This window comes from Strix aluco, chromosome 17 (genome assembly GCF_031877795.1).
Source record: "Strix aluco isolate bStrAlu1 chromosome 17, bStrAlu1.hap1, whole genome shotgun sequence".
NCBI classification, from domain to species: Eukaryota; Metazoa; Chordata; class Aves; order Strigiformes; family Strigidae; genus Strix; species Strix aluco.
In genome coordinates, this window is record NC_133947.1 from 945389 (window position 1) to 971675 (window position 26287).

The 26287-nt window shown below is 61.5% G+C and overlaps 2 protein-coding genes across 2 annotated transcripts in view; both read left to right on the forward strand.

The window, feature by feature from the left end:
- COMMD7 (COMM domain containing 7) overlaps nt 1-26287 on the forward strand; it is a 45553-nt gene that overhangs the window by 13692 nt on the left and 5574 nt on the right. The gene's annotated exons all lie outside the window — the stretch shown is intronic.
- Nucleotides 13463-26287, forward strand: part of NOL4L (nucleolar protein 4 like) — a 64091-nt gene continuing 51266 nt past the window's right edge. The window contains exon 1 of the mRNA XM_074843171.1: nt 13463-13830. Within this exon, the coding sequence (XP_074699272.1) occupies nt 13522-13830 (309 nt within the window). The 5' untranslated portion in view covers nt 13463-13521. The remainder of the gene's footprint in view (nt 13831-26287) is intronic.

Below are 26287 nucleotides of genomic sequence, written 5' to 3' on the forward strand. Positions count from 1 at the left end.
TCCGGGCGTGTTGCTGCACCCCCCCAGTGTCACGTCTGGGGATTTGCACCGTCCCCGCAGCCCGGGCTTGTCCCCAGACCCCGCTGCAGCGCCGGGCGGCCCCAGAACCCTGCGGCGGGCAGAGCTGCAGGCAGCTGCCTGCAGCGCGGGGCTCCCCCATCACCTCTCCCCCCCACCCCTCCGCTCCCCGCCGGCCGCGGGGAGTAGGCGGCCGCCCCCCCCCGGCTCGGCAGCGGGCAGGGACCGGGCAGGGACCGGGCGCTTCCCTCCGGCAGCCCCGCCCTGCGCGGGGCACCGGGCACCGTCCTGCTGCCCCCGCTCCCCGCCCCCCCCGCGGCGGGGAGCTGCTGGCCCCGGTCCCGCCCCGCCCCCCCCCCCATCCCCGGGGCCACCGGGCCGTGCGATGCCGGCGGGGACACGCGGGACCGCGGCTGCCCACGCTGCGGCAGCTGGGGGGGCTGCGGGGGGGTGGGTGGCGGATCAGCTGCGGGCTGAGCCCGGGGATCAGCTGCGCTCCTCTCCGCCGGGCTCCCCCCCCCTCCGCTCCCCGGGGAGGGGCGGTGGCACCGGCCCCCCCGCTCCAACCCCCCCAACCCCCTCCGGGCACCTCCCGCCCGTCGCTCCGGGGCCGCGGCGCTGCCCGCCCTACCTGCCCGCCGCCCCTCCCGGCCCCCCCGGGGCCGCTGGCTGCCGCCCAGCCCGGAGCTGCCCCGTTCTCCTCCTCCTCCTCCTCCTCCTCTTCCTCCTCCTCCTCCTCCTCCTCCTGCGGGCTCTGGCAGCGGCGTGCACAGCCCTGTCTAATCTCCTGCGTGTAAAATCCACGCTGCGGCTTTTGCCGCGGAGGAGACGGAGCCGCTCCCGGGAGGTTCCCGGACGGTTCCCGGACGGTTCCCGGGGCCGGGGGAGCCCGGGGCGGGCGGGAGCGGGATGCTCCGGGGCGGGGATTGTCCCCCGATGCTGCGGCCATGGCAACAGCGCCGGGGCTGCCCCAGCCGGAGCCCGCAGCGCCAGAAAAGCGGAGCGAGGGGGACGCGGGGAGAGAAAGAGCCGCGCGTTGCGCTGGGCGAGCTCCTGGGGCGCTGGCACAAGCCAACCGCGCCTGGGAGCCACCGGAGCCAACCCCCCCCAGCTCCCTTTGTAATGCTTCCCGACACGGATTCCCTCTCCAGGGCTGACTTTGCAAGTTTCCCCATCCTCTCCCCCTCTCCGCGCGGCGTCTTTTCATGTGACTAAATTATAGGAGGGACAGGCTGGAAATTCTAGTGGAAAAAATAAAAATGTGCAGGTCTGTGCAGGCGGCTGCAGCCTGGCCGCCTCCAGGGCTCCTCCTGCGAGCGAAGAGGGGCAGGATCTGCTCCCAGGTCAGCAGCATTAAAGCCCATCAATTTTGAAACCACGCAGAAAGCAGCTTTTCCTGCGGGCGGGCAGGGCTGTGCCCGTGGGCAGCCGGTGGGGGCCGGGCCCGCGGCCCCTCCACGCGCGGCGGCTGCTGCCCCAGCACGCAGCACCCTTGGGGACAGAAGACGACGCATTCACTTCCCCTGAGAAATGTCTGGTTTAGGGGCCAGGAAAAAATATGCAAATCTGGCAGGGCTGGGCCTCCGAGGCTCTAAGGCAGCTTTTCATCCTCCCTCCACGGCTGGAGCGGGATGGGAGCGCGCTGGGCCCCCGGCAGCGGAGGGGAGGGACGGGGGCGGCGGGGGGGGGGGGCTGTGGGCTCAGATTTGGGGTGTCACGGAGCAGGACGGGGAGACGTGCGTGGGATAGCGGCTCCTCCAGCCAGCGGGCATGCGGAGAAGGCTCCTGCTCCCCGCAAGCCCGGGTGGGTGGAGCGTGCTGTCACTTTTTGGTGCTGGGCAAGCCCGGCATCGCTGTCGCAGAATCGCTGCCTGTGCTCTGATGAGTCAGTAGCAGCGCTGCCACGTTTTCCTCCTACCAGGCAGCGTCCCGTGGCGGGTCGGTCACGCTCCGCACCGGGATGCTCCTGCACACGCGGTGCCGGTTCAGCTCCGGGGCTTCGTGGGTGGGTGAATCTCCGGCAGCGACTCTCCGGGAAGCCCCTCCGGAGCGAAGGGGTGAGGACACCGACCCGCAGCTCGGGCGAGATGCGGAGCGCCTGGCTCCGGCGGTGATCCCCCGGGACACGGGCATGTTCCTGTGCCTGCGTCCCACCTCCTCTGCCAGACAATGAAACGCTGCCCTCCTTCCCAAGTCGCCGCAGAACAAATAAAGCGAAGCGCCATATGGTGCCAAGACACGTTGGAAATGGGGCCAAGCCCAGGAGGTAGGGGAGATGGCAAACCTCCATCCCCACGCCTGTCCCCATCTCGAGCTGCCGGCCAGGAGTGGCCTTGGGGGAGCTCTGCCCCCCCCTCCTCCCCCCGCAGCCACTGCCCCGCTCCCCCGCTGCTGGGCACAGCTCCGCATCTCAGCCGTGGCTCTGCAGTGACTCACTTGCCCTCCTCCCTGCCTGCAGCCTTGGGCAGCACGGGGACCAAAGCTGTCCCCAAGAGCCCTTCTTCCTCCGAGGGCTGGGCTGGGGACACTGGACTCACCGCTGTCAGGAGATAACGGCCCGCACCCTGCCATGGACACTGCACGTCCTGCTACCCTTCCCCCAGCATCCCCCCCCAGGAGCTGAAGCCACAGGCAGCTTGTCCTCTAAAGCCCCCCCAGCCCTGGGACTGGAGGAGAAGCTTCCCCACAGCTCTGGGACCACGGATCGGGACCCTCCTGCGAGCAGAAAGTGGCATCGAGTTTCTGCTGGCCACAGCAATCCTCCAGCCTGGACACGCTCCCGGAGACCTGCAGCTCCCAATGCCCTGTGTGTTTTCAGACAAGTCACCTCCAAACAGAGGCGCCCCAAAGTGGGGCACCTCCAGGCAGAGCTGGGTGTCCAGGGGTGCCCCTGCAGCCAGCCCCGTGGGGCAGCCATGCATCCCCCCAGCACCCAGCCCGCCCTGGCTGCCCCAGGCCAGGGCCCGACCTGGGAGAGCAGATCCCAGAACTTCCTCAGGGGCTGGATGTGATGAGCTCTGTGGGAAGAGGGGCTCTGGGAGCCCCCCAAACCCTAACAGACCTTCTGCCATGCCTGGGAGCCCCCTTTGCTGGGCCAGGGTGGTGCCCACCCACCCTGCCACCCCCATTTGCCCCATTCCCTCTGCTCGGCTCTGCCCTCCAGGCCAACTGAATCAAAATTAGGATCTCGTGAAGGTTTTGTAGCCATGGGGCTCAACTCTATCACTTGCTAATGTGAGCAGATCATTTGCACCTGAGTCATGCCGATGAGAATAAAAGTTGTGCAAGCAAAGGAGTTTATTGAATCATACACAAAAATGTAGGGATGATAAGGATCAAACAGGACCTGGGAGTAGCCCAGGGTTCTCCTGCCACCATCCTCCCTGGTTTAAAGCAGCAGCACTGCCTGACAGTCCCACTGCCCTGGCCTGGCCCTACCTGCCACCGGCCTTCAGCAAGGTGCTCAGCCCCTGGGAACGCTCCGCACCAACTGGTGCTCGCGGGGCTGCTCGGCAGATGCAAAGTGCTGCAGGAAAATCTCATTATTTACTGCCAGTTGTAGATAACGGGAAAAGCGAGGGGCAGCCCGGTCCCACGCAGCCTACCTGGACTTCTGTGGGGCGAAGACGGTCCCGGCGGAGGGTCCCGGCTGCGATGCTGTTTGTCGGCCGGCGGCTGTGGAGGTCTGAGCCTATCGTGGTCCCAGCTCCACTTGGGCTTCCTACCCCACCACGTGTTGATAAACAGAAAAAAATGTACAATGGATGCATTGACGTTCATAGTTAAGCAGAGCACAGCAGTGTCTGGTCAGAAGGGGGATTTCTGCATTATTTTTTGCTCTATTAATTCAGAGGTGGGAACTTGCTGAAACAGGGACAATCCACAGGCCACGGGGTCTGGATCTTTGAACACCCCCAGGGTTAGATCCAGGGCAGGGTTAAACACCAGTAGGCAAAAGAACAGCAGTCACACCAGGAACAAAGGGGACGTGGGTGTCGCGGCACAGGCTAAAGGCGGGCTGACTCCTGGGAGCAGGGGAAGGAGCTGCCGGGGAGTTACAGGGTTCTGGCACCCCCCAGCCTCTGAGACGGGCACCGCTGGGGGGGCACATACAGCCGCCAGGCGAGGCCGGGGGTCCCGGGTGGATCACCAGGCAGTGCCTGTCAGCGGGATCCACCGGCGAGGAGCAACCACCCCCCTTTCCCCTCCGTGGTGCCCATCCCCGGGGGCCGTATGGGCCAGTCACCGGCGCTGGCACAGCGGCTACGAGCCCAGGATGGTGCAGAGGCGCGCAACGCGCCGGGTCTGACCCAGCGGGTCACCGAGCTGCGGGCGGTGGCGGAGCAGACAGGGAGTCCAGGCAGCGCTGCTGGCAGCAGCCAAGCAGCCTCCCCAGCGGGGCGAAGCCGGGGAAGTCACGGGTCCACGTCACGACCCGGGAGCTCGCAGCTTCCCAGGCCCCCGACCGCTGCGGACGGCCCGTGGGGCTCGGGCCAGGGGGTGCGGGTACCCCGTCGCCGCATCCTGCGCGGCCGCGGGCAGGCCCAGGGCCTGCGCCTGGCGGGAGGGATGGCAGGATTGGGCCCGGAGCAATCTGTTCAGATAGAAGTGGGTGGTAAATTAATAGAACAACTCCCCTGTAGCTCCAAAGCGGGGCGTTATCAGCAAGCAGAGCTCTAACGAGCCACGGAGAAGGCTGGAGCCCTCTGTGCCATTTCATCGCTGCTGCTCTGCGTCGGATTTCCCAGGAGCCCTGCAGCCGCGGCCTCATTAATTATGCAAATGAAAAGGTGCTGCCAACGCGCCATCCCGAGGTAGGGTCCCCGTGACAAGTTGGGCTCCCAACGGCGGCCGCTCCCCCGCGTTTGGGCACGGAGGGTCCGGGAGCGCATCGGGCAGGATGGATGTTTGCAATAATTATCCAGTCATCCCCTTCAAGTGTACCGCAGCCATAGCAACAGACAGATGTTCTGTCCCAGCCAGAGTCCGCAGCGAGCTGGGGAGAGAAGCACAAAAATTAACCCATTCGGCCCCATGGCGACACAGAATCCGCTTTATTCTGGGACCAGACCAGACCTCAACATCTCCCAGAAAATTCTAGGAAATCAGGCAAAAGCCCAACCACGCACCTCCCAGATAAAATCAACAGAAACGGCCCCAGGGCTCCCTCGGCCACTGCCTGACGCAAAAAGTTGAAGGAAAGCAGCAGCATCCCGCAGGCTGGTGGCCGGGCTCTGCCTCTCACCCCGTTACGGGTAACGAGCCCTGCTGGTGCTCAGCGTCTCCCGGGGCAATGCTGCGGGCCAGGCTCCCCAGCTCGGCTGGTAACGAGTCTTTGGAGACCTACGGCACCGGGGAACCTGTTCAGAGACAGCCACGAGCAGCACGCGCTCTGCAGCCAGCACCCACCCAGCAACGGCAGCACGGAGCACCCTGGGCACCCGGCCGGGCAGGGATGGGGACGGGCAAGCACCCGGACGGGCATCCAGAGCAGCCGACAGCTGTGTCCAAGCACTTAAACTATTGGTGGGATGCAGCCAAAGAATAGCCGGCATTTCGTTACCTCGCTGCACAAGGGTTTCCAAGATTTAGCCCGAGTCCATTAAATCCCACCCAGAAATATCCTCACAAGGGCCCTCGTGCCCACCAGCACATTGAAAATTTAAACCCAGCTTCTCCTGGGGGCCTGGACGAGCAGGCAGCCCTCCCCAGGTGCAAGGTCTCTGCTGCCTCCTCCCTTCCCCACCAGCCAGCCATGCCTTTCAGCACTGGCATTTAAACGTTTTGAGCTAAAGGCCAGACCCCCACCTCGCAGCTCCCTTCTGACAGGTTGGGAGCTGCCCACCCTGCCCAGGACTCGCATCTCCCCTCCCATGCCAGCCGTGCCCAGAGGTCCCGCAGAGGCAGCAGGGATTCCGCAGAGCCCAGAGCAGCCCCCGGACCTCAGAGCAACGTAAACAGGCTCATGGGAAAGCCCCGTCCAGCTGTTTGCAGCTGCAGATGCTGCCGGAGTGCACCCATGGCGAGGGTTTCAAAGGAGGACGCTGGGACGGGAAAGGAGAGCCCAAGCAGAGGGGGGGTTACACCTGGAGGGAAGGAGATAACCCTCTCCTCTCGCTGGCAGAGCAAGACAACCCACTGCCCTGCACATAAGCACAAGTGTGAGAGGTCACAGGAACACAGTTTCACTTCCCAAACTGTAAAACTATTTTTGGTTCATATTACTTCCCTGCTTGTCCTCTGCCACGCAGACAATGAGGACTCCAGCTTGCAGAGGGCACCCCGTCTCCTCCAGGCTCGCCTGGTGACAGCTTGTACCGCGTTAGCACAGCCTACCCTGGAAATCTGTGGCCTCCCGGTTGGTTTTTTTCCTTCTCTCTCCTGAAGGAAAAAAGCAGAGAAGGGTAAATTTGCTGATCTTGAAACTGAGGGAGATGTGGCATCATGTGCAGTCGCAGAGGATGTGGGCAGGTGCCATCAGACTTCCCCACGCAGCTCTGGAAATGGAGCTCAGCCCTGATCTGCAGCTCCCCGGCTGTTCCTGGCCCGGGCTCCCACACAGCCCCGGCAGCTGGTGGGTATTTCGGGCCCCACCGCAGCGCTCAGGCTGCTGCGCCCCTTCTGCGGTTTTTTTCCCCCAAGCACATCAATTGAGCATCCACGTGGTTTGGTTCCCAGCCCTCCAAGGCCACGCTGGAGACAGAAGAAGAAGGTGGGAAAAATGTCTGTTATTCCCACAAATCCCCGTTCGCTCTGTGACTCCAGCCCCTCCGCTGGTGTCAGTCCCAGGCCCCTCCCGCGTGAAAGCCACGCCAGAGAATGTTTCGGTGCTGTGACACGGACAGCAATCCGATCAGCTCCGGGAGCGATTCAGGCTCTTTGCTGACTGCCCTTAGCTGCTTTGACTCATTATCTGACCTGGATCTAAATTAGGTTTTGATTAAAGTCAAGAATAATTCTACGTGGAAAAATCTGATTGTTTAGGTTCAGAGTTAGCAAAAACTACGGGAGAATTAAAACTGCTTTCTGACTGCGGGGACAGACCCTGAAGGGACCGCAGCCGGTGCCCAGTGCCCGCTGCGAGCGGCAGCCACGCCGTGCCGTGTCATTCACAACTGACCAAGCTCCGCTCTCGCAGCCGCCGGGTCCCCCCCAGTTCTCCTCTGCGATCGCTCCTGGAGAGACCGATGGCTCCGACGCGTCTCCCTGTTTCAAGCACGGGCTGACACACAGCCTGTTTATTCCTACTCGTTCTTGTGCCAAGGTGGTGCTGGGGTTTAGTCCGTGTCCCCCCCCCGGGGTGTCTCTCTCCTGATTGCCCACAAATGGGTCTTCTCTCAGCATTCATTTTGCTGAGATCAATGAGCCGAGTCATCTCTGGGAGACGCTCCCCTTTCCCCTGACCAACCCAGCAAACTCTCAGCGCTACTTTCAGGATTCATTCTCTCAACCAGAACCAGCGAGCAGCCCGGAGCGTCACCAGAGCCCTTATACTTCTCGGTACCTCTCTCAGAATGACTCTCCTGAGACAACTGGGGATCGTCCCCCTTTTTCTTGACTGCATCCTGTTGGGGGGTCACATCTCTCTTGTCAGTGGATCACGGTGGTGCCGTTGGGGGGTCACAGCTCTCCCGTCCAGCCTCAGGTAGCTGAACGCCTCAGACACCAACTGCGTGAGACACACGCGCTCCTTCGTGTCTGATGGGAAGAATCGGGCAGCTCCAGCAAGCGATTCCTCTCCCTCCACGCCAGGCGTTTACAGCACCAGGCTGAAGGTTCCTGACGGCGATCGCCGTCACGCAGGGGCTGCAGCGGCAGTCAAGACGCCCAGGTAACGCTGGCTGGCGGGTGTTGAGTGGCTGAAGTTACAAGAGCCAAACGCTCACCCGCAGTGATCCCGTAAGTACCTCAACGTTTTCTGCCCTTCCCCGAGGAAGCTCCCTGCTGCCGGCAGACCTGACGGTTATTAACTCCTGAGCTCACTCTGTGCCGCTCGGTACCGGCTACATCCGCTGCTGGGTCCGGTTCCCCTGCGCCCACCCCGCTGCCGGCCGCTCTCATCCCACCCAGCAGCACCCAGGGGGGTTTGGCAAACGGTTCCAGTCTGGGTCCTACTCAAGGGCGAATCCAGATGCTGACCAGCAAACCCAGCGGAGTGGGGAGGGTGCAGGGCACCTGCTGGCACGGGGCCTTCTCCAGCTGGGATCTGGGGGGCACGTGCTGCTGGCCTCCCCCACGTGAGGCTTTAGGTGGTGCTGGGCTGCCCTCGCGTCCAGCTGATAAACGGTATTTAAAGCAGCTCTGAGGAGATGGGTGCTTTCCCCTTATCACTTTCCATGAAGCTGTAAACGTAACTGGGGGGGGTGTCTGGGGTGAGGGCTGGGAAGAGTCCACCGGTGCCACCCCCCATCAGCAGGCAGCTGCTCTCGGGGTGGGTCAGAGAGTCCCCAGCACGGTCCCGCATGGCTGGTGGAGGCCACCGCTCCCCCCCAGCTCGCCCACTGCCCTGATCCCCCTGGCCAGGAGCGGGAGCCCGGAGCCCAGGCTCGGGGCCGAGGCTGAGGGCTCGCCGTGCCCGAGGTGCGAGGACCGACCGCTGTCCTGCTGAACACAGCGGCTGCGGGAAGCCCGGGGAGTGCGGGAATACGGCCGAGCTGAGTCGGTCCCTCCAGAGTGCGGGGCTGCCCCTGCCCTGGCAAGCATCAGACCCTTCCAGGGAGGGCCCGAGTGCCACGGCGAAAAACCAGGGAAGGAGATATCCTCAGGGGAAGCATCTTCCTCACTCCTGACCACCAGTTTTAGACTTACCCCTAAAGCCTGAGTGCTTATCTCACCCTTCTCCTTAAGTCTGTACCTTCCCAGGTGTTTCTCCTCTCAGCAGGCACCGGGTCCTTCTGCATACACAAACACTCTCTGCGGTGATAAATTCCACCGGTTAGCTATCAGACGGGTCAAAATTATCTGGTTTTAGTAGTGTGGATGACTCATACTTCTGTTGATCATCCCTTTTTCTTGTACCTTGAGAAGGGACCTCTACGCACACACCACGTACCTTCTCCAGACACTCACCGTGCTACAGAGGCGCCGCCACCTTCCCTCCTCAGCTCCCACCTCAGCTAAGCTGCCCTGATATTTCTAATTAAGCATTTTCTAGATATTATGATCGCTAATTTCCGATTTCCTTGGTTTTATGTATGTGAGAGAATAATTACAATAGTCCAGGGTCTGGGGTACCCCTTACCTGGAAAAATGTTACAAAGAGAACTAATGTCTAGTTTATATTTGTTGGAAGTTACTAAGAGCAACTTTTATTTATATAGTATAAATAGCAGTGAAACTGGAGTTACCACGTGCTTGTCTGTGGAGAAGCCTGGAGCAGACACCCCGTGCTGAACACCCAGTATCTCTGTCATCCAAAACTGACAGTTTAAGGTCCAGCGCCACCAAACACTTCCACTTTTTTTCCCTACCTTTAAGGAGAAGAGTGGCCTCAATATCACTGTAATCTGCTGTGTCATGAGATTGCAACTTAAACCCTTGTTGAATCCGTGCTGGATTGGGACCTAAACCATTGATCCGCTCTGTGTGAGCAGTCTTCCCCAAATCCGTGTTCAGAGGCTGACGGTTCTCGGTTTGGCTGGCCTCGCCCTCCCAAACTGGGGAAACTCCTGCCCGTGCTCTGCAGAGAGTGGCCCTCTGTATCGCCTTCCAGGTGGACCCCCAAACCCCCCAGAGAGGCACTGGGCAGATTCGGTACTCACATCAAAGAGCAGACAAGACATTGAACCAACTATCAACAAACCAAACCAGGTGGAAGACAGGCGAGAGATCCCGTCCAAGGACCGGCTGGCAGGACACAGCTCGCCACAGCCAGAGGACGGGGAAGCAGAGCCCTCGCGCCCCGTGAGCGCTGTGCACCAGGCCAAGGTCATCCACTGGAAATACTGCAGTTTCCAGCAATTTTCTACAGAGGACGGTCACTGCAGGGAGAAGACCGCTGAAGTCCTCCCCTCCCACCAGCCGTGCCTTCCTCGCGCCGCAGCAGACCGGCTCAGCCCACGCCAAGGACGCGTCCACCCAGCAAACTGGGGAGGCTGGGAGCACCCGGCCACCACGCGCAGCTCCTCGCTCCTCCCTGAGCCTCCTCTGCCGGTTCCTTCCCCTTTCCTGGGACAGACTCGGACCCTTCCGCTGGTGTCTTACTCTGCAAAGTGTCGTTCATGCCAAGGAGGGGTGTCTGTTAATCGTTATGGAAAATAGAATGCTTCTCACTCTGCTTTGCGCTGATGGAGCTAACATTCGATGGCCATCGTGATTTGGCAGCAATAAAACTGAAATTGGTGCTGTTCGTGTGAAAATATCTGCGTTCAATGGACATGCAATCTCCTACCTCAGGTTCAAATGGGTGGGCTGAGGTAGGAGACTTCTGTCCATGCCTGTGGTGGTGTGAGAGGACGTTCCCTTTTCCCTTGGCTCCTGAGTGTGTGAACTGCAAGGTGGGGAACTCAGTGACCCCCTCAGCCCGGAGGTGAAGAAGGCAGCACCGCCCCCGGCTTAGAGCAACTCCTCAGCAAGAGCCAAGTGGCCTTTTACCCTCTTCCTCACTCAGCATCTCCTGCAAAGCAGCAGGACTCCAGCACCGAGCCTAGACAGCCAACGGCCACCACACCTCCTCCTCCCCATGGAGTTCCCCCAGGAAATCCCCCCCACGGCCACCCCAGTGCCGGCCGGTTCTGGACACCCAGTTCAGCTGGTGACTGCTTCGCGCCGTGCGGGCGGGCTGCCCACGGGCTGTGGCAGGCTCAGAGCTGAGCCCCCACTGTGCAGAATATCTGTCTCTTTTCTGCCATTTCCATCCCCCCAGCCACTCCTGGCAGCAGTCCCCCGAGAAGGCCGTGCTGCCATGGCTGACTGAGGCTTGAAAGGATGTCCATCTTCTTTTTAGTGGTCAGCAAAAATACTGCAGTGCACTAGCGAGCTCCTGTAGGCATCCTGTACGACTGCCTTTGGGTAGAAAACCCAAACCAGGGAAGACCTCGTGCGCTCCACAGGTCCCTCTCCACCAGCACCACACTGGGCCCAGTGCAAACTGGATGGCGGCACTGGGAATTTTTTGGAGAGCTGTCCAGAGGCACGATGGGGTAGCAAGGGTCAACAGGACTTACCGCGGCACAGGGCAATAATTAATTCCAATGCTCCAGTGTCTCTGCCATGCCCTGTCCTCACCGTCCCCCCCCCAGCATGGCTGACCCCGGCTCAGCTCCCGCAGCACCCAGCGCCCACCTCGGGGACCTGTCGAGGGGCACAGAGCGGCTGGCACGGGGCGAGGGGCGGCGAGGTGCCCTCACCTTCCCGCCGGCGTGCGGCTCTGCGCCAGCTGGCTCGGCCACCACGGCGCCCCGCACCTCCAGCACCGGCCGCCGACAACTCCCTGACACATCAAATTCCTCTTCCAGGTTCCCACAGGCTCCCGGCTCCTGCTCCGACGTCCTCACGCCGGCCCTGCCGCGGCTGGCAGCGCAGACAGCCCTCGGCACACGCCACGGCCGTGCCACAGCTGGCACAGAGCACACATGTGGCACTGCCAGGCAGGCGCAAACACACGTGTGGCACTGCCGGGTGGGCATGGAGCACATGTGTGGCACTGATGGACAGACAGGGAGCATGTGTGGCATCAATGCACACACCAGGAGCACACGTGTGGCACTGCTGGGTGGGCACAGAGCACATGTGTGGCACAGACAGACAGATCAGGAGCACCCATGTGGCACCAATGGACAGACCAAGAGCACATGTGCAGCATTGATAGAGAGACTGGGAGCACGCGTGGCATTGAGGGACAGACCAGGAGCACATGCGTGGCTCTGCTGGGTGGGCACAGCGCACGCACAGCACCGATGGACAGACTGAGAGCGTGCGTGGCACCGATGGACAGGGAACATGCGTGGGACTGACGGACAGACCAGGAGCACACGTGTGGCACTGGTGGACAGGGAGCACACGCGTGGCGTTGATGGACGGACTGGGGGCACATGTGTGGCATTGATGGAGCACGTGTGGCACCCAGGGACAGCCCGGGCGCACACGCGTGTGGTACTGCCGGGTGGGCACAGAGCACACGCGTGGCCCCAATGGACAGGCAGCACACGCGTGGCACCACCAGAAACCCGGCACACGCGTGTGGCTGCGGGGACACACAGAGCTACAGCTGCCGCCTGGGACGGGCGGCCCCAGCTCGCCCCCCCCCCCGGGCCGCCGGTGACCGCCCACCCCCAGAGACCCCTCGGGGATGGAGAAGCGGGACCGTGGCCAGAGCCCCCCCCCCCACACACACACCCCCCCGCAGTGGCGGGGCTCCGTCGCGCCGCGGGACAGCCGCCCCCCCCCCCCCCCGCGAGGATGCTCTGCCCGGGGAACCGCCGCGGAGAGGCTGACGGGGCGGGGGGGGCGGCTGCGGGGGAGAGGAACGAGGCACCGGGGCCGGGGTCCGGCCTTTGTCTCCCGCTCCGGGGCTGGCACGATCGCGGCTGCCCCGGGGCCGGGTGCGGTTCTCCCGCTCCGGCGGGACAACGATCGAGGCGGCGGGGGGGGGGGGTGGAGAGGAAGGGGCGATCCCGCCCCCCTCCCCGCTCCGTCCCGTTGCCTTTCAGACCGTTCCGGCGGGACAACCGGACCCCCCCCGCGGCTCCTCCCCGGTTCTGCGGCGGATCGGCAGGTGCCCGCCCCCGCCCCCCCCCCCCCCCTCCAACCCGCCCCCCCCCGCCCCCGGGCCCGTCCCGCCGCACACGTGCGCCCCGCCGGCCCTTTGTCTGGGACCGGCACCTGGACCCGCGACCCCCAAAACCCCCCCAAAACGCATCGGCCGCCCCCCCACACACACACCCCACCCCCTCCCCGCTCCCCGGCCCGTTCGGGCCGGGGAGCGGGGAGGGGGTGGGGTGTGTGGAGGGGGGGCCGGCCAAGCGCATCCCACCGGCTGCGCTGCGGGGAGCGGGGGGCGACGGGGGGAGATGTTGGGGGGCGGGGGGGGGGCCCGGCGGCAGCGGCGGCTCTAACAGGTGGGATCCCGCTGAGAGGAGGAGGCGGCCGGGGGAGGGCGGAGGAGGCAGGGACGGGCGGGCGGGCGGGCGGAGGGAGGGAGGGGGGGGGGGGGGGCCGAGCCGGAGCCGCCTGTGATCCTGTGACAGGAGCGGCTGCTGCTGCCGCCGCCACCGCCGGTGCCTCCCTCCGCCCGGTTCGCTGTCCGAGCCCCGGCACCCCCCACCCCCCCCCAACCCCTCAACCCCCATCCTCCTCCTGCCGCGGCCACACACAACCCCCCCCCCCCCTCCCTACCCCTCACCCCTCCCTCCCCGTCTACCCCCTCCCCGCTCCATCCCGCCTCGACGGCCCGTCCCGGGCCGCCCCCTCCGGGACAGGGCGCCGGGGCCGGGCGCCGCCGCCGCCGCCGCCTCCTCCTCTTCCTCCGCCGCTTCTGCCGCCGCCGCCGCCGCCGACCGGGCGATGCCGAAGCCGCCGTTGCTGCTGCGGGGGAGCCGCCCCGGGGACAGCGAGCTGGGGCGGCAGTTCCGGGACTGGTGCCTGCGCACCTACGGGGATTCGGCCAAAACCAAGACGGTGACCCGGAGCAAGTACCAGCGCATCGCCGAGGTGCTGCAGGGGGGATCCGGCTCCGGCGGCGGCTCCGGCGGGGGGGAGAAAGGCAAGTTCCAGTTCTGGGTCCGGTCCAAGGGCTTCCGCCTGGGAAACGGCACCAGGGAGGCGACGAAGATGGGTCAAGTGGTGGTTTATGTGCCGGTGAAAACGGGAACGGTTAGTGCGCTCCGTGCCCCGGGGGCTCTGTGTCTGTCTGTCTTGCCTGCCTGTCCGTGTCTGTCTGTCCTCCCCGGGGGGGGGGTGGGGGGGTGGGAGGTGGGGGGGGCGGTGGGGGGGGTTGGGAGCCGTTGCCCGGGGCGGGGGCGGGCACCCCCCCGGGGCCCTCCTGTCCCCCGCCACCGCCGCGCCGGCCCTGTCCCGTCAGCACCGGGCGGCCCAGCCCCGCCGCGCCGCCGGCCGCCGGGAGCGCGCATGCCCCATGCGGGGCGCGACGCGGGGCCCGGCCGCTCCCGCAGCCCCCGCCGCTTCCCGGGGCACCCGCCGCGCCCCCGCCGCCCCGACCCGCCCGGGATGCGGATGGGGAGAGGCGCCCGCCCGGAGCCTCGCACCTTCCGCTGACCCCCCCCCCCCCCCGCCCCACCTCCCCTCGCCCCCGTCCCATCCGGTGCGTCCCCAAGGAGGGGGGGGGGGGGGGAGCGGCGGTGCCCCCCGCCGCCGCCGTGCACCTGCCCCCGCGGGGGGGGGGGTGGGGTGGGGTGGGCCGCGCCGCCGCCCGGTGCGGGCCCCCCCCCACTCCCCCCCCCCCCCGTCCCGTCCGATCACGTTCGCCCGGCATTTCCCATCCGCCCCACGGCCGGGGACAGGGCTGCAGTCAAGGGCAGAGAGCGGCGGGGAGGGGGCGCCGGCACCCCCCGCCACCCGCCCCCCCCTCCGCCTCTCCTCCCCCCTCCCCTCCGCCGCGCCCTGCCCGCCGCACCGAGCGGAGCGGAGCCCGGCCCCGGCGTCCCGCGGTGCTGCCCGCCCCGGCGCGGCCGCTGCAGCCGGTGCCCCGGGGGAAGGGGGGGGTGCGGGCAGCGGCAGAGCCCGGATTAGGGCAGCTCCCCCCCCCCCCTCGCTCCCCGCGGGCCGCCGTCCCGGGAAACTCCCCCGCCGGAGCCTCATTGTTCGGCGCCCCGCCGGGCCGGCGGCGCGGGGCGCACCGGCCGCCTCCCTCCCTCCCTCCCTCCCTCCCTCCCTGCCTGCTGCCTGCCTGCTGCCTGCTGCCTGCCTGCTGCCTGCCTGCCTGCCTCCCCGCCCCGCCGCCGCCCGGGGCTGCCCCGCCGCCCCATTGTTCCCGTCCCGAGCGCGCCCCGCTCCCCGGCGCGCAGGGAAACGCGCAACTTTCGCGGCCCTGCGCGCAGGGCTGCGCCGGGCGCTGCCCCGGCCCCGCTGCCCCGGGAGGACGGGGGGCTGGGGGGGGAGGTGGGGGGGGGGGCGGCCCGTTGCCCCGCCGGGGACCGCTCCGGGCCGGCGGGCACAGAAGGGCTCCGGGAGGGATTTTTTTTTATTATTATTATTTTTTTCCTCGCCCCCCCCCCCCCCCCCCCCGTTCCTCCCCTCCTCTCCCCGCTGCTGCTGCTGCTGCTGCCGCTGCTCTAAAGGGTGCAGTGTTTTCTGTGCACACACAGACTCCAGCATTGATGTGGCTGGAGGATGCTTCCATTGAGGGCAGCCCATCTGTGGCAAATGCTTCTAAACGCACTATTTACCTCCCATCTGGTCTGCCTTATTATTGGGGGGAGGGGGAAGGGTCATTATTTCTCCCTTTCCCTTCGTGGTGCTCAGAGGCGCCTTTCTTTCTCCCCTTGCGGCCCCCCTCCCCCATGCCATGCCCCAAAAAAATTCTTTGCAATTTTTTTTTCTTTTTTGAGACCTCTTCGCAGCCCTCCTCTCCCGCTCCCCCGCCGCCCCCCAAGAGCCCCTGCCGAGGGCGGATTAGGAGCGGTCCCCCCGTCCGCAGACACAGCGCTCCCCCCGGGTCCTCTCCGGCTCGCCGGCGACTCTATCCCACATCTTCCAAATGCTGCAGAGTCATGGTACCCCAGAGAGGCCGAGCCAGACTCCCTCGACCCTGCTGCTCGCTAGACGCCCCCTCCCCTTTGTCCGGGAGGGAGTCCCCAGGGTCAGTGGCTCGGCGAGGCCGGCGCAAGCCCGCGTATTCCCAAAGGGCTTCTGCACAGATGAAGTTTCAGCCCGGAGCGTGTCTAGGCCCCCGCATCTCCCGTGGCAGAGTCCCCGCAGGCTACGGATAGGAGATAACACCGCGGCTCCCCTAAACCCACAAACAAAAACGCAGGCATGTCCTCGGGGGACGGATGAATTTTCCAAGGGGCACTAGTGCTTATTTCCCAGCGCCCGGGGCTGGGGGGGCCTTTACAGAGCCCCTGGCTGTAGGGAAGACCAGTCATCGCGCTCCCCAAACGCCGCCGGCGCGGGGGCTGCGGGAGTTGTCGTCTCCTGGCCCCTCTGTCCCGGCCCTGCTCAGCGCCCCCGTGCCCCCCTCTGCCGGGAATCCCGTGCACCGTTTCAGACGGATGCAGTTGCTGCCTTTTGGGTTTGCCTGGAGCAGCTCTCGAATTTAGAGATAACTTGACAGGGATTTTCTGCAGCTCCTGATAATTCAGTGCTGTCCTCGTCCTCGGTGGTTTGGGCTGGGTTCGTGGGTGTATTTCATTTCTCTCACGCGTGCCGTCAAATAATTCACAAAGCCGATACGAGCCTTTTGCTCGACGGTAAAGCGTGTATTCTGGTTTAATGCCTGTTCAGCTTCTTTTCCCAAATACTTCTGGAGCGGCGTTTCGGTTGCTTTCTCCTGGCTGTGCTCCTCAGCAACCTGATACGGCTCGTCCTGTCCGCTCGTCCTTCGCGCAGCACATCTGCCGGGGAAGCAGCGTGCTCGGGACTGTCCCACGGCTGAAGAGACGGGCAAAAACACCCCCAGCCCGGGCGCGGCGGAGGGGGAGGCGGGGGGGTGCGCGCCGCTCTCTGCTGTATCTGCAGGTCGCTACAGGAAATCCGAGGTACCGGGAGTGAAAGCTAGAAGAGAGGTGGTAGAGAGCGCGTAGAGGGCAGCAGTGGGGATAAGATCTTTCCTTCCCCTGACAGGGCTGGGGCCACTCCTCCTCTGGGAAAAAAAAAAAAAAAAAAAGATAATCCCAAACCCCCAAAATAATAACCCCCCAGCAGCAGCCCGGTTGAGCTGTTCCTTTCGGCTTGTGCATCCTGAGCTGGTTTGTGTATTTTCTGTGCATCTGTAGCGAAAACATAATTAACATGTGGTTATTATTTTCTCTCCCGAGCAACTTTCCCTTGCCCTCCTCCAGGCCTCTCATCAGAACAGGCCTAATCAGATTTGGGTGGCTTGAGAGCTGGGACTGTGCGCTGAGAAGGGGGCATCTGCCTTAGGTGGTGGTCAGAGCAGATGGTGGTCTTCTCAAAGAATGCACTGGGAATAGGAACAGCAGTGCGGACGGATGTCTGGCACGGAGACTGTTCAGATTTCGTTTTCCCAGATGAACGTCCCAAGGATGCTGGACGTTTAACACATACAATTAAAAAAACCTGACGCAGATAAACACGTGAGGGTTAGCAGCGGAGGACACTGTTGTCTGACAGCCCTCTTCACCTACGGGCTGGATGCCGCATCCTTTAGGTCAGGGAGTTGGGAAAAAACGCGTTTAGGCTGTACTGAGGAGGAGGAGGAGGGTATCTTTGTGTGCTACTGCAGCGCAGACAATGGATACAGCCCAAAGTGCCCAGATCTGCCCTTCCTTCCCCTGGCTAACGCGCGCTCAGGTGTAAAACACCTCGTTCTCCCCGGACCAGACCGAGCCCCGGTGCTGGATGCGCAGAGCGCTCCCTTCTCCCCGGATTTGCTCAGAACTGTGGGAGAATTTGTTCGTGACAAGGTGCTAAGATGCGGTTCATTATGGTCTCGTGTCCCTCTTGTCCTAAGCATTTAGCATCATTTAGACAGTCCTTCTCATAGAAATGTAGGCTGAGATGGAGACACAGTGCCGGGAAACGGACAGCGCTTCGGTGACAACCGGGCAGCGCTCGGTGACAACCGGCGATGCAGATGGCTTCGGCTGTAGCAGCAGGGTGTGCGGGGGGGGGGCGGGGGTAGCCTCAGACTTTGGTTCGGGCATTAGCTGCGGGAGGGGGTAGGCACGCTCCCTAAATCAATGCTGTACGTCGCCATGCGTGGCGGGAGCGCGTGGCAGCTCCGCAGCGGTGCCCAGGCTCCCGGGACAGACCCGTCCTGGCAGCCCGTGGTGTGGGCTGGAGCTCTGCGGCAGGAGGCCGGGGAAGCCGGGCATCAGTCCAGCCCTTCGGGGACCACGCAGAGCCTTGGGGATTGGGTGGGCTCTGCCGCACTGCCCACCTTGGAGTTTGCTTTTCTGCTCAGTCCCTGACCCCGCGGAGCCGACGCGAGGTTCTGGGGTTCTTGTAGGCGTTACTAAAAGGCTGAGGACACCCGTGCGGGTGGGTCGCTGTTGTTGTACGAGTACAGTTCACCTGTGCTGGCTCCCCTGGAGCCAGATGTTCAAAATTATTTCACAATTGTGCCTGGTGAAGCTCACCCGAGGAAAGGTGCTATAGCGGGGGAGAGCTCTAAAGAGAATTGATGAGACCAAAAAGCAAAATGGGTGGAGGCCTTTCACCGACAGCAGGAAGAGCATCACATGGGACACCAGATAAATCTCACGGTCCAGCCTACCCTTAAACAGGGTTTAGCTCCAGAGACAGGGAGCGTTGTGATGTGAAAGCCACGGTGCCAGGCCTTGGGACAGCACAGCACAGTGGCAGAACGCCTGAGCTGAGAAGCCGGGCATGTCGGAAAGATGCTGCTCCAACTGCTAATAGAGGCCACATTTTTCCTGGTACAAGTACCCTTCAATGGCCATATTCAGTGCCCCAAAAAGCTGCACATCTATAACCTCTAAGAACGTTAGTCAACAGAAGGTTTTCACTATGTGAATAACCACTTAGACTTTCTGTGGACTTCAAGTGATAAAAAAAAAATAAATCAAGACCATTCAGAAGAGCCTTAGACAAGGCAAATGGGCCTGAGGGTATTATCTGAGAAATTGTCTATTACTTGTATAGCACAAGCCTTACTTAGAGCATACAGAGCCTTCACCTGCTGTGAAATAGCCTACCCCGGGCAGGCGGGGCAGCGCTGGCTTCTCCAAGGAGCTGGGCCGATGGCAGGTTTACGTTTAAATGTGCACTTAGGTCCCATCCAACCCAGTCTAGAGAAAATCTCCTACGTCAACATCCTTTCCAGACTCAGCTCCAAGTTTGCACAACATCAGTCGCAGTTTTTACTTCTGAAGCTGCTCGTGGCAAGAGTCACAGCAGTGATACCCAGTCCTCTGGGCCTGAGAGCTGGCTTAAGCTCACCAGGCAGCAGCAAAAGCCTCCAGTACCTTTGCAAGGTGAATTTAAAGAGCTCTGACAATCTGCAGTTACGCAGACTGGCAGGATGAAGTTCCTCACAGAGCCGGGAGCAGAGGATTTGGCAGCAGAGCCTGTTTCCAGCTCCTGCCCACTCCCACCCCTCCGGGACAGCCTGCTGAAGCTGCTTCTAGGGATAAGGGGGGAAAACAGCATCTAATTCAGTCCCTGCTTTTTTTCTGCCAAGACTCCCAGCCTGATCATAAGGCAGCCCCGGCGTGGTTGTTAGTACTGCGGTACGGCACACGTGGCGCAGCTCCAGCGGGAGATACCACCGTCCCCAGACAGCCTCAGCCTCGGGGACTGGCTTTGGCCACCGGCGCTCGTGAGACCTGGGCGCGCATCACCAAAGGTCCCGCACCCCACCGCTCCTCCCGGCCCCAGTCCCCTGATGCGTGTCTGACTGAACAGTGTCTGGGAGAATAATCTCTTCTACCATCTACACTGTGCATCCTGCGTGATTCCAGAAACATCAACGGCATTGCTGATCCGAGAGGAACAGCATTTTTTGGATAACTTTCATCCAAACGTTATCTCCCTCACCCCGCTATCGCTTTCAGATTTGTGGTTCTTGGTGGGTATTGCTCCGAAGAAGGTAAGAAAGCAAATAAACAAAGCACAGCTCTGCAAGGCCTTGTTAAATGAAGCTAAATTGGAAAGAAACGCAGGTCTGATGAGGTGCCGTTCCGACTCTTCAGGTTACGCCCCACCTTGGCAAAGGAAGAGGGGTCCAAGCCCTCGGGGCCCCGAATTACTGAGAAGCTGTCAGGGCGATGGGTCGGCTCTTCTCCACTCTCCTCGCGGGCCGTGGCTCAGAGGGGCTTGCTCTGACCACAGGCAGGCCAGGGAATTCGGCCGCTGACCGAGGACTGCAGCGGAGCCCCGGAGAGGTGGCCACGCTCCTTTCAGAGAGAACTTTCTCAAGAGTCTCTTTGTCCAAACCGTTCTCAGCAATAATCTCCTGCTAATATAGTTTCAGTTTTGGTCTTCTTGTTACATTAGGCCTGATAGGAGCAGTCTATGAACTTAACGCTGTGGAAAAACAAATGGCAGGGAAGCCACAGAGGCGTGGAGGAGCATCGATGGGGTGTCCGTTCACCCAGCCCGTGTGGATGCTCTGGCTTCACAAAACCTTGTCTGCATTGCCATGACAGAGGAGTGCAGATTCATATCCCTTTCTTTAGTGCAAATTAGCAATTACCTTCCCCTGATCTCATATTAGCTGTGCCTACCTCTAAAGAATTGCATCAGGATGGGCCAAAGCCACCACTGAGTTTCGGCATCTGGTTTAATTAGCTGATTGTAGCGAGGGCAGGTACCTGTTGGCCAAAATCATTGTCTTTGTTGGAGTGGTGCTGACTTCCACTTTTATGGCTGGTGCCAAAGAGTAGCAGTTTACTGGAGGAGAAATGGCTGCAGACTGTATGTGCGTGTGTACGGGAGCAGAGAGGGAGAGCAGAGGTTTGGCATAACGGTTTCTTTCCTGCATGTCTGTGATTAAGGCAGTGGCCACTGGAAGCTGAGCGGGGGCCGGTTGTGTCTCACCAGCGAGGTGCAGGGTCCTTCATGGAACGTCAGTTGGGAAACCGAGGGGCTGTGAGAATGGTTCCTCTCTGTCCTCGCTCTGCTTCTGCTCTGTGGCCCAGAAGGACGCGTTTCCCTTCCGACACACGGGCGGAGGCGGTGCCGGCGGCTCAGGTGGACCCAAGAGGGAGGGGGGTGTCCTGGGGAAGTCGGGGTAACTCGGTCTCTGTGGCTCAGAGTTTGGGCTTTCCGCTTGCCAGATACGGTGATGGGTCTGTGTCACGGGAGTCTCTGGGCTAAAAATAAATTCAGATTCATCAGGCACCCCCTGGAAAAAAGGAGGATAAAGTTTGGGGCTCCTGACTTGGCCTGCATTTGAAGGAGGGATCTCAAAGCAAACCCTGAGTCATCCACTCATCCACGCTGCCGAGACACCCAAAACCTTCTGGCTTGCGGTGCTGCAAGTACCGTCCGTGCTGGCGCCCAGTAACCAACGGGGCATCCCAGTTTGCAGTCTCATGGCACTGGGACAAGCAGCCAGCCCAGGGCAGCTGGTCCCTTGGGGATGCTTTTGGGTTTGTTGTCCCCATCATCAGCCTGGATGTCAGTCGCGCGGCTCCCGGTGCCGGGGCCAGGCGGCTGTGCCGGGCCGGGGGGAGGCCTGCCCGCTCCTGCTCACCTGTGTTGGGCGTTTTGATCCAGCAGAAAGCCCTTGAGCTGGTGACAAAGGTCTGGATGTGGGCTGGAAAGTACAGTCCTGTCTCTTAGCAACTGGTTCCTACCTCTGAGCTCTCGGAGCCGTGTGTGGGACAGAGAGCATCAGTCACGCTCCCGCTGCAGCAGCAGCAACGCGCCGAGGAGGGGATGGGGGATCAGGCCGGCTCCAGCCACCACCAAGACGCTTAAAGAAGCTCAGGCATTTCTAACACAAGCAGTCATCTGTGAGTCCTAATCAAAGCTTCGGTTTAATTGCTTTCCTCGTGCCCGTCTCTGCACGGGGAACGCCGCGCGGATTGGCTGGCTGTGGCGGCTGCCTGCCAGCTACCTCGAGAGGCTGCTCTGCACTGCCCCGGCTTTTTTGGTCACAGGGGTGGGGACCAGGGGAGGGAGGAGGAAGAGGGAGGACACAGCCCGTGTATTTCTAGAAAAATTAGATGTCATAGGGTCCTTCCCCGAACTCCTCTGCACCGCACTTGGGAATCCCCGTCCCTTTTACAGACATTTGCATCACTATTTTCTCTCTCCGTGCTCGGTTCTGCTGTTTCACCCTCGTGTTTCCTCCTCCTAACCAAAAGCAACTCCTCTCTGGTGAGCGTTTCTCAGAGGCTCCCTTGCCAAACACTGTTTCATAAACATTTTCACGAATCCTCTGCTTTGTCCTCCTAATTAACCATCCAATTGGCCCCCAATGGAGCCTTCACCTCTCCTGTGAAGATCCTGCTTGCACAGATTATAACCTGTCAGCTGCCAATTTATTCCTCACACAGAGGGCAGGTTTTATTAATTGTCTGGCTTCCCTGCCCCATTTGGTTTGCCCTCCCTTTCTTCTGCTCCCAGTAGCATCCCTGTTCGGAGACACAGACTCACAGAAAACCGGGGGGACCCAGATGTGAGGCAGCTCCATATGACCCACGTGTCCAGCCTGCGGAGATGTGGCAGTTAGACCAGATGTGACGGGACGTTGCTGGCCCGTGTCAGACCTGGGAGAGGCATCTCTGTGGATGGATCACTATGACAGAGCGTTAAACAACATGCTTGACTTCTGCTCCCCTTACGTGTAGTCTTAGTCAGGAGCTCAAAGAAATCCACTTGGTGGTCCCAGGTTAATGGGGAATCCTTCCCGGGCGTTATTTACCAGTCAGAGCTCGGCTTTTGGAAGAGTTGGGGTCCACCTAGTGTGGTTACTGGGGAAACAAGCCAGAAGACAGAGCAGGTTTACCTGAATGTAGGGAGAGACCCAAGAGATTTCCATCAGCGTCTCTCCCCTGTGCCCCCCGGTCCCTGTATAGGACCCCCCACCCTTGCAGCACCGCGCGCACAGCCCAGAATAAACACGAGCGCCTGCTCTCACCGAGGGTAGCTGCCGTGTGTGTTGCTGGGTTCCTCTGTTGGGAGAGGGGGTGATGGAGTCCCATGTGACCGTCACGGTTCGGCACCGCCCGCATTTAAGGCGCAGTGTTCTTGAACCCAGCGTGCGCTCACAGGGAGCAGCGATGGGCTGGTGCTGGGGTGTAAAGTGGGAAACCGGCGTTTCCAGGCTCCGGCGTCGGGGTCGGGCTGGGCTGAAGCCACTGTGGCCTGGCACGGTTGGAGTCCTGCAGCACCCTTACCTGGCGAGGAGGCTGGGCGTTGGGAGGGGAGGGCGTGCGGGCGCCTGAGCCCCCTCGGACGGCTCCTGAGCTGTCAGCGTGTTCCTGAAGGCCCGTCGTGCTGATCCTATGGGAGCCTCCGACTGCGGCCCACGTCCTCTGAACGGCCAGGGTCGGGGAGCTGGCGCCGGGATGCCATGCAGCCTGGGCTCAGCCTCTCAGCCCGGCCTGACCTTGATTCACAGTCGCATCATTTGTAACTTATTTTACATAATTTTACTTGCCACTGATGAGCTGAACTGCTGCTGCTGCTGCTCTGTGCCTCCTCCTCCTTAGTTTCATTTTGACATCACCGCGTCCTCGCTATGATGATGCCGCCCAGCTGCCCTAACACTGCTGGGACTGTTCCCAGGAAGAGAGGGGTCACCTTGCTGTGACAGGTAACCTCGTCACTTGTTACAGCACCTTGTCCCCCTCCAACTTGGAAGATTTTGCTTTGGTGGTGATCTTTTTTAGATTAGTGCCTTGGCGCTGTGGAGATTGCTCACAGCGATAAGTTACTTCAAGGAAGAGCCAGCTCTAAACGTGTTCTGGGTTTGTGTTACAGCTAGATATTTTCAATATTTTTTAGACTTCTAGTTTTAGATTGCTTTCAGGATGCTATGGAATATAAACGCTTTTCTAATTATAAATGCAGTTTACCATTTTTCCCCCCTTTTTTCCCCCCTGGTACCATGGCTCCCAAAATCACTTAAGATCCAAATGACATTAAGAAATTGCTACCCATCCTGGCAGATTTATTAAAAAAACCCCCAAACTCACATTTTAACTCTGCCTATTTCAGAATAGTAAGATATACCGCAACGTTATAGTCATCCCCAAATAAGAATGTCCCCGTTAGCGAGCCACGGCGTGACCCTTCTCCCGTGCGGGTGAGGGCACGCTGCAGGGCCCGGCAGCGCGGTGGTCCCCAGTCGACGGGAAGAGTGTGGCCCCGGGAGAGCGATTTCCCGGGCAGGTCAGGCAGGTGCTCTGCAGCCTTTCTCACCAAACCCAAGAGAAACGGTGCTCCGGCAGCACCTTAGGCTGCTCCACGGCGCCCGGTGTTTGTTACCTTTGGCACAGACCTGCTCGCCTGCTGTAGCCCTGCCCGCAGCGGCACGGTGCAGGCAGGGCCGTGCCCGCTCCCCGCTGGTCCCGGGCAGGCGGGCGCGGGCTCGCGTTTGTTGGGGCGATAAGCTGGGCTTACTGCTGCGTGTTGGGTTCAGCTGCACCTCTGGCTTCCCCGCTCTGCTCTCCTGCGCGGTGTGAACTGTCCTCAAGCCTCTGAGCTGGCATCTGAGCAAGGCTGGCTGCCCGCCGGGCTTCTCCTGCCACCTCCGGGCAGGCCCAGGATGGGGGGCAGCCCCGCTCCCCAGGGGGGCAGCCACCCACCCTCCCCCGGCACCCGCCGGCACGGCGCCCGCAGCCGAGCCCGCAGCCCACCTTGGGCCCTCTCCGCAGCCGGAGGCAGGGCTGCCATTGCCAGGCTCGCCCCTCCCAGGCCGCCGTGTTTTCATTCCCAGGCCTGGGAGCCGGCAGAGAAATAAGCCAAGGTCAGAGCAAAGGCCTGGACCCATCTCCATGGCTCAGCTGCGGCTGCTGAAAGAGCAGCTTGCTCGTAAGAGGCTCCCGTCCCCCGATGAAAGACGTACACCTCAGCTTTGTTTGCCGTCTAAAAATCACGCGCCCGGCTCCCCCTTACAAGGAAGTATTTACTTTGCAAAAAAAAGAGAAGTATTGTGTACAGTTCTGGGTAGAGAAACAATGCGAAATGCACCCAGCGCAGGCTGGTGGCCGGGGCCTCGGGCACGCCGGTCCGCCAGCTCCTGGCCCGGGTCAACGCATAGCTTTGGGCAAATGACTTGTTCTTTGTGGCTGGGTTTCCCCCGGAGAAATGCACTCCCCGGGCGGGAGCCACGCTCAGCTCAGCCGCAGAGCCGGCGCTGGTTTTACTGCAGTAAGTAGGGCTGTAGCTGTAAGTGCAGGATGGGGCTTCAGGTTTGCTTGGTGGTTCGTGCAAAGCGACACAGAAATGCTTAGCGCAGAGAAACATCATCAACATTTTAGCAAGCGCTTCTCCCTCATTTTTCAACCAGAAATGATCAGAAAAATTTCCCAGCAAAATATTTCCAGGAGAAAAAAGAGCAAAACCTGTAAGTGAAAGCATTTCCCATATTCCTCTGATGGGTTCTTTTTATTATGAGCGATCCAGCTGATATTGTTCTCAGCCTAGCATTTCCCCAGTGCCTATTTCTAAGGCATGCACTGTGCCCGTGGCATGAGGGACAAGAGGAAGAGGGAAGTTCGAGGAATCTAGCTCCTCTTTCTCCTCGCAGCATTAGCAGAGGGAGCCTGCTGTGGTTTAACATATCCCCCGCAAAAGCTGCTTTCATCCTACACCTAAATACCATGAGGAGTGAACTTCCTAAAGCCCTGGAGAAGTCTAAATATAGAAGCCAATCAAGGGCTGACTTCCCAGAGATGAGAAGTACCAAGAACAGTTTCTTGATCAAAAGTTGTAAGAGTCCATATTGAAATAAAACGTCTGTTTCGGTGCTGAAGCCTGTGCAGAAGGAGTAATTGCAGAGGTGGGCTGTGCTCGGCGCGCTCGCCGCTCCGTCTGCTGGTGGTACCCCGGCGCCAGAGGCAGCGGGGAGGCGGTGGGCTGCCGGGGAGATGGACTCGAGGTACCATCTCTGAAGCACCTGACGGGGACGTCTCTGATGGCACTGCAGGATTTCATCCTTTGCTGCATGTCGCAGTTTCTGTCCAACCGCTTTTTCCTGTGCACGTCCGCTCCCTGTTACAGCTGGTAATTTCTTTCAGAAGAACAAAAATTTCCTTAGAACAAAACACAACGTGTAGGAAGTTAAAAAGGCACCTTAAAGAGAAAAGAGCAGCTCAGATCGAACACAAACCCAAGTTTGCTAATCTCAAAACAGGTACGTGACAGCAGCTTTGCATGTGCAGCAGAGGGACCCACCAAGGGTTTACAGTCAGGGCGAGGGATGGCTGATCGCCGCAGAGAGAGCGGGGCTGGGGAACCCCAGCTGGGCTGGGGAACCCACGGTCATGCCATGGGGCCGGGGAACCCCGATCCTGACGCAGCTGGGGGCCAGCGGCCGTGCCCCACTGCTGGCGATGGGCAGCAGGAACACAGGCAGAGCGAACGACGCTGCCTCTACGTTGAGGGGCAGCTCAATACAGCGGGCCCCCACGTCCCTTCGGGTGTCCTGAGGATGAGGGTGCCAGCAGCCCTTCCAGACTGGGAGGGAAATTCGAGTTTAAGGCGCCCAGAG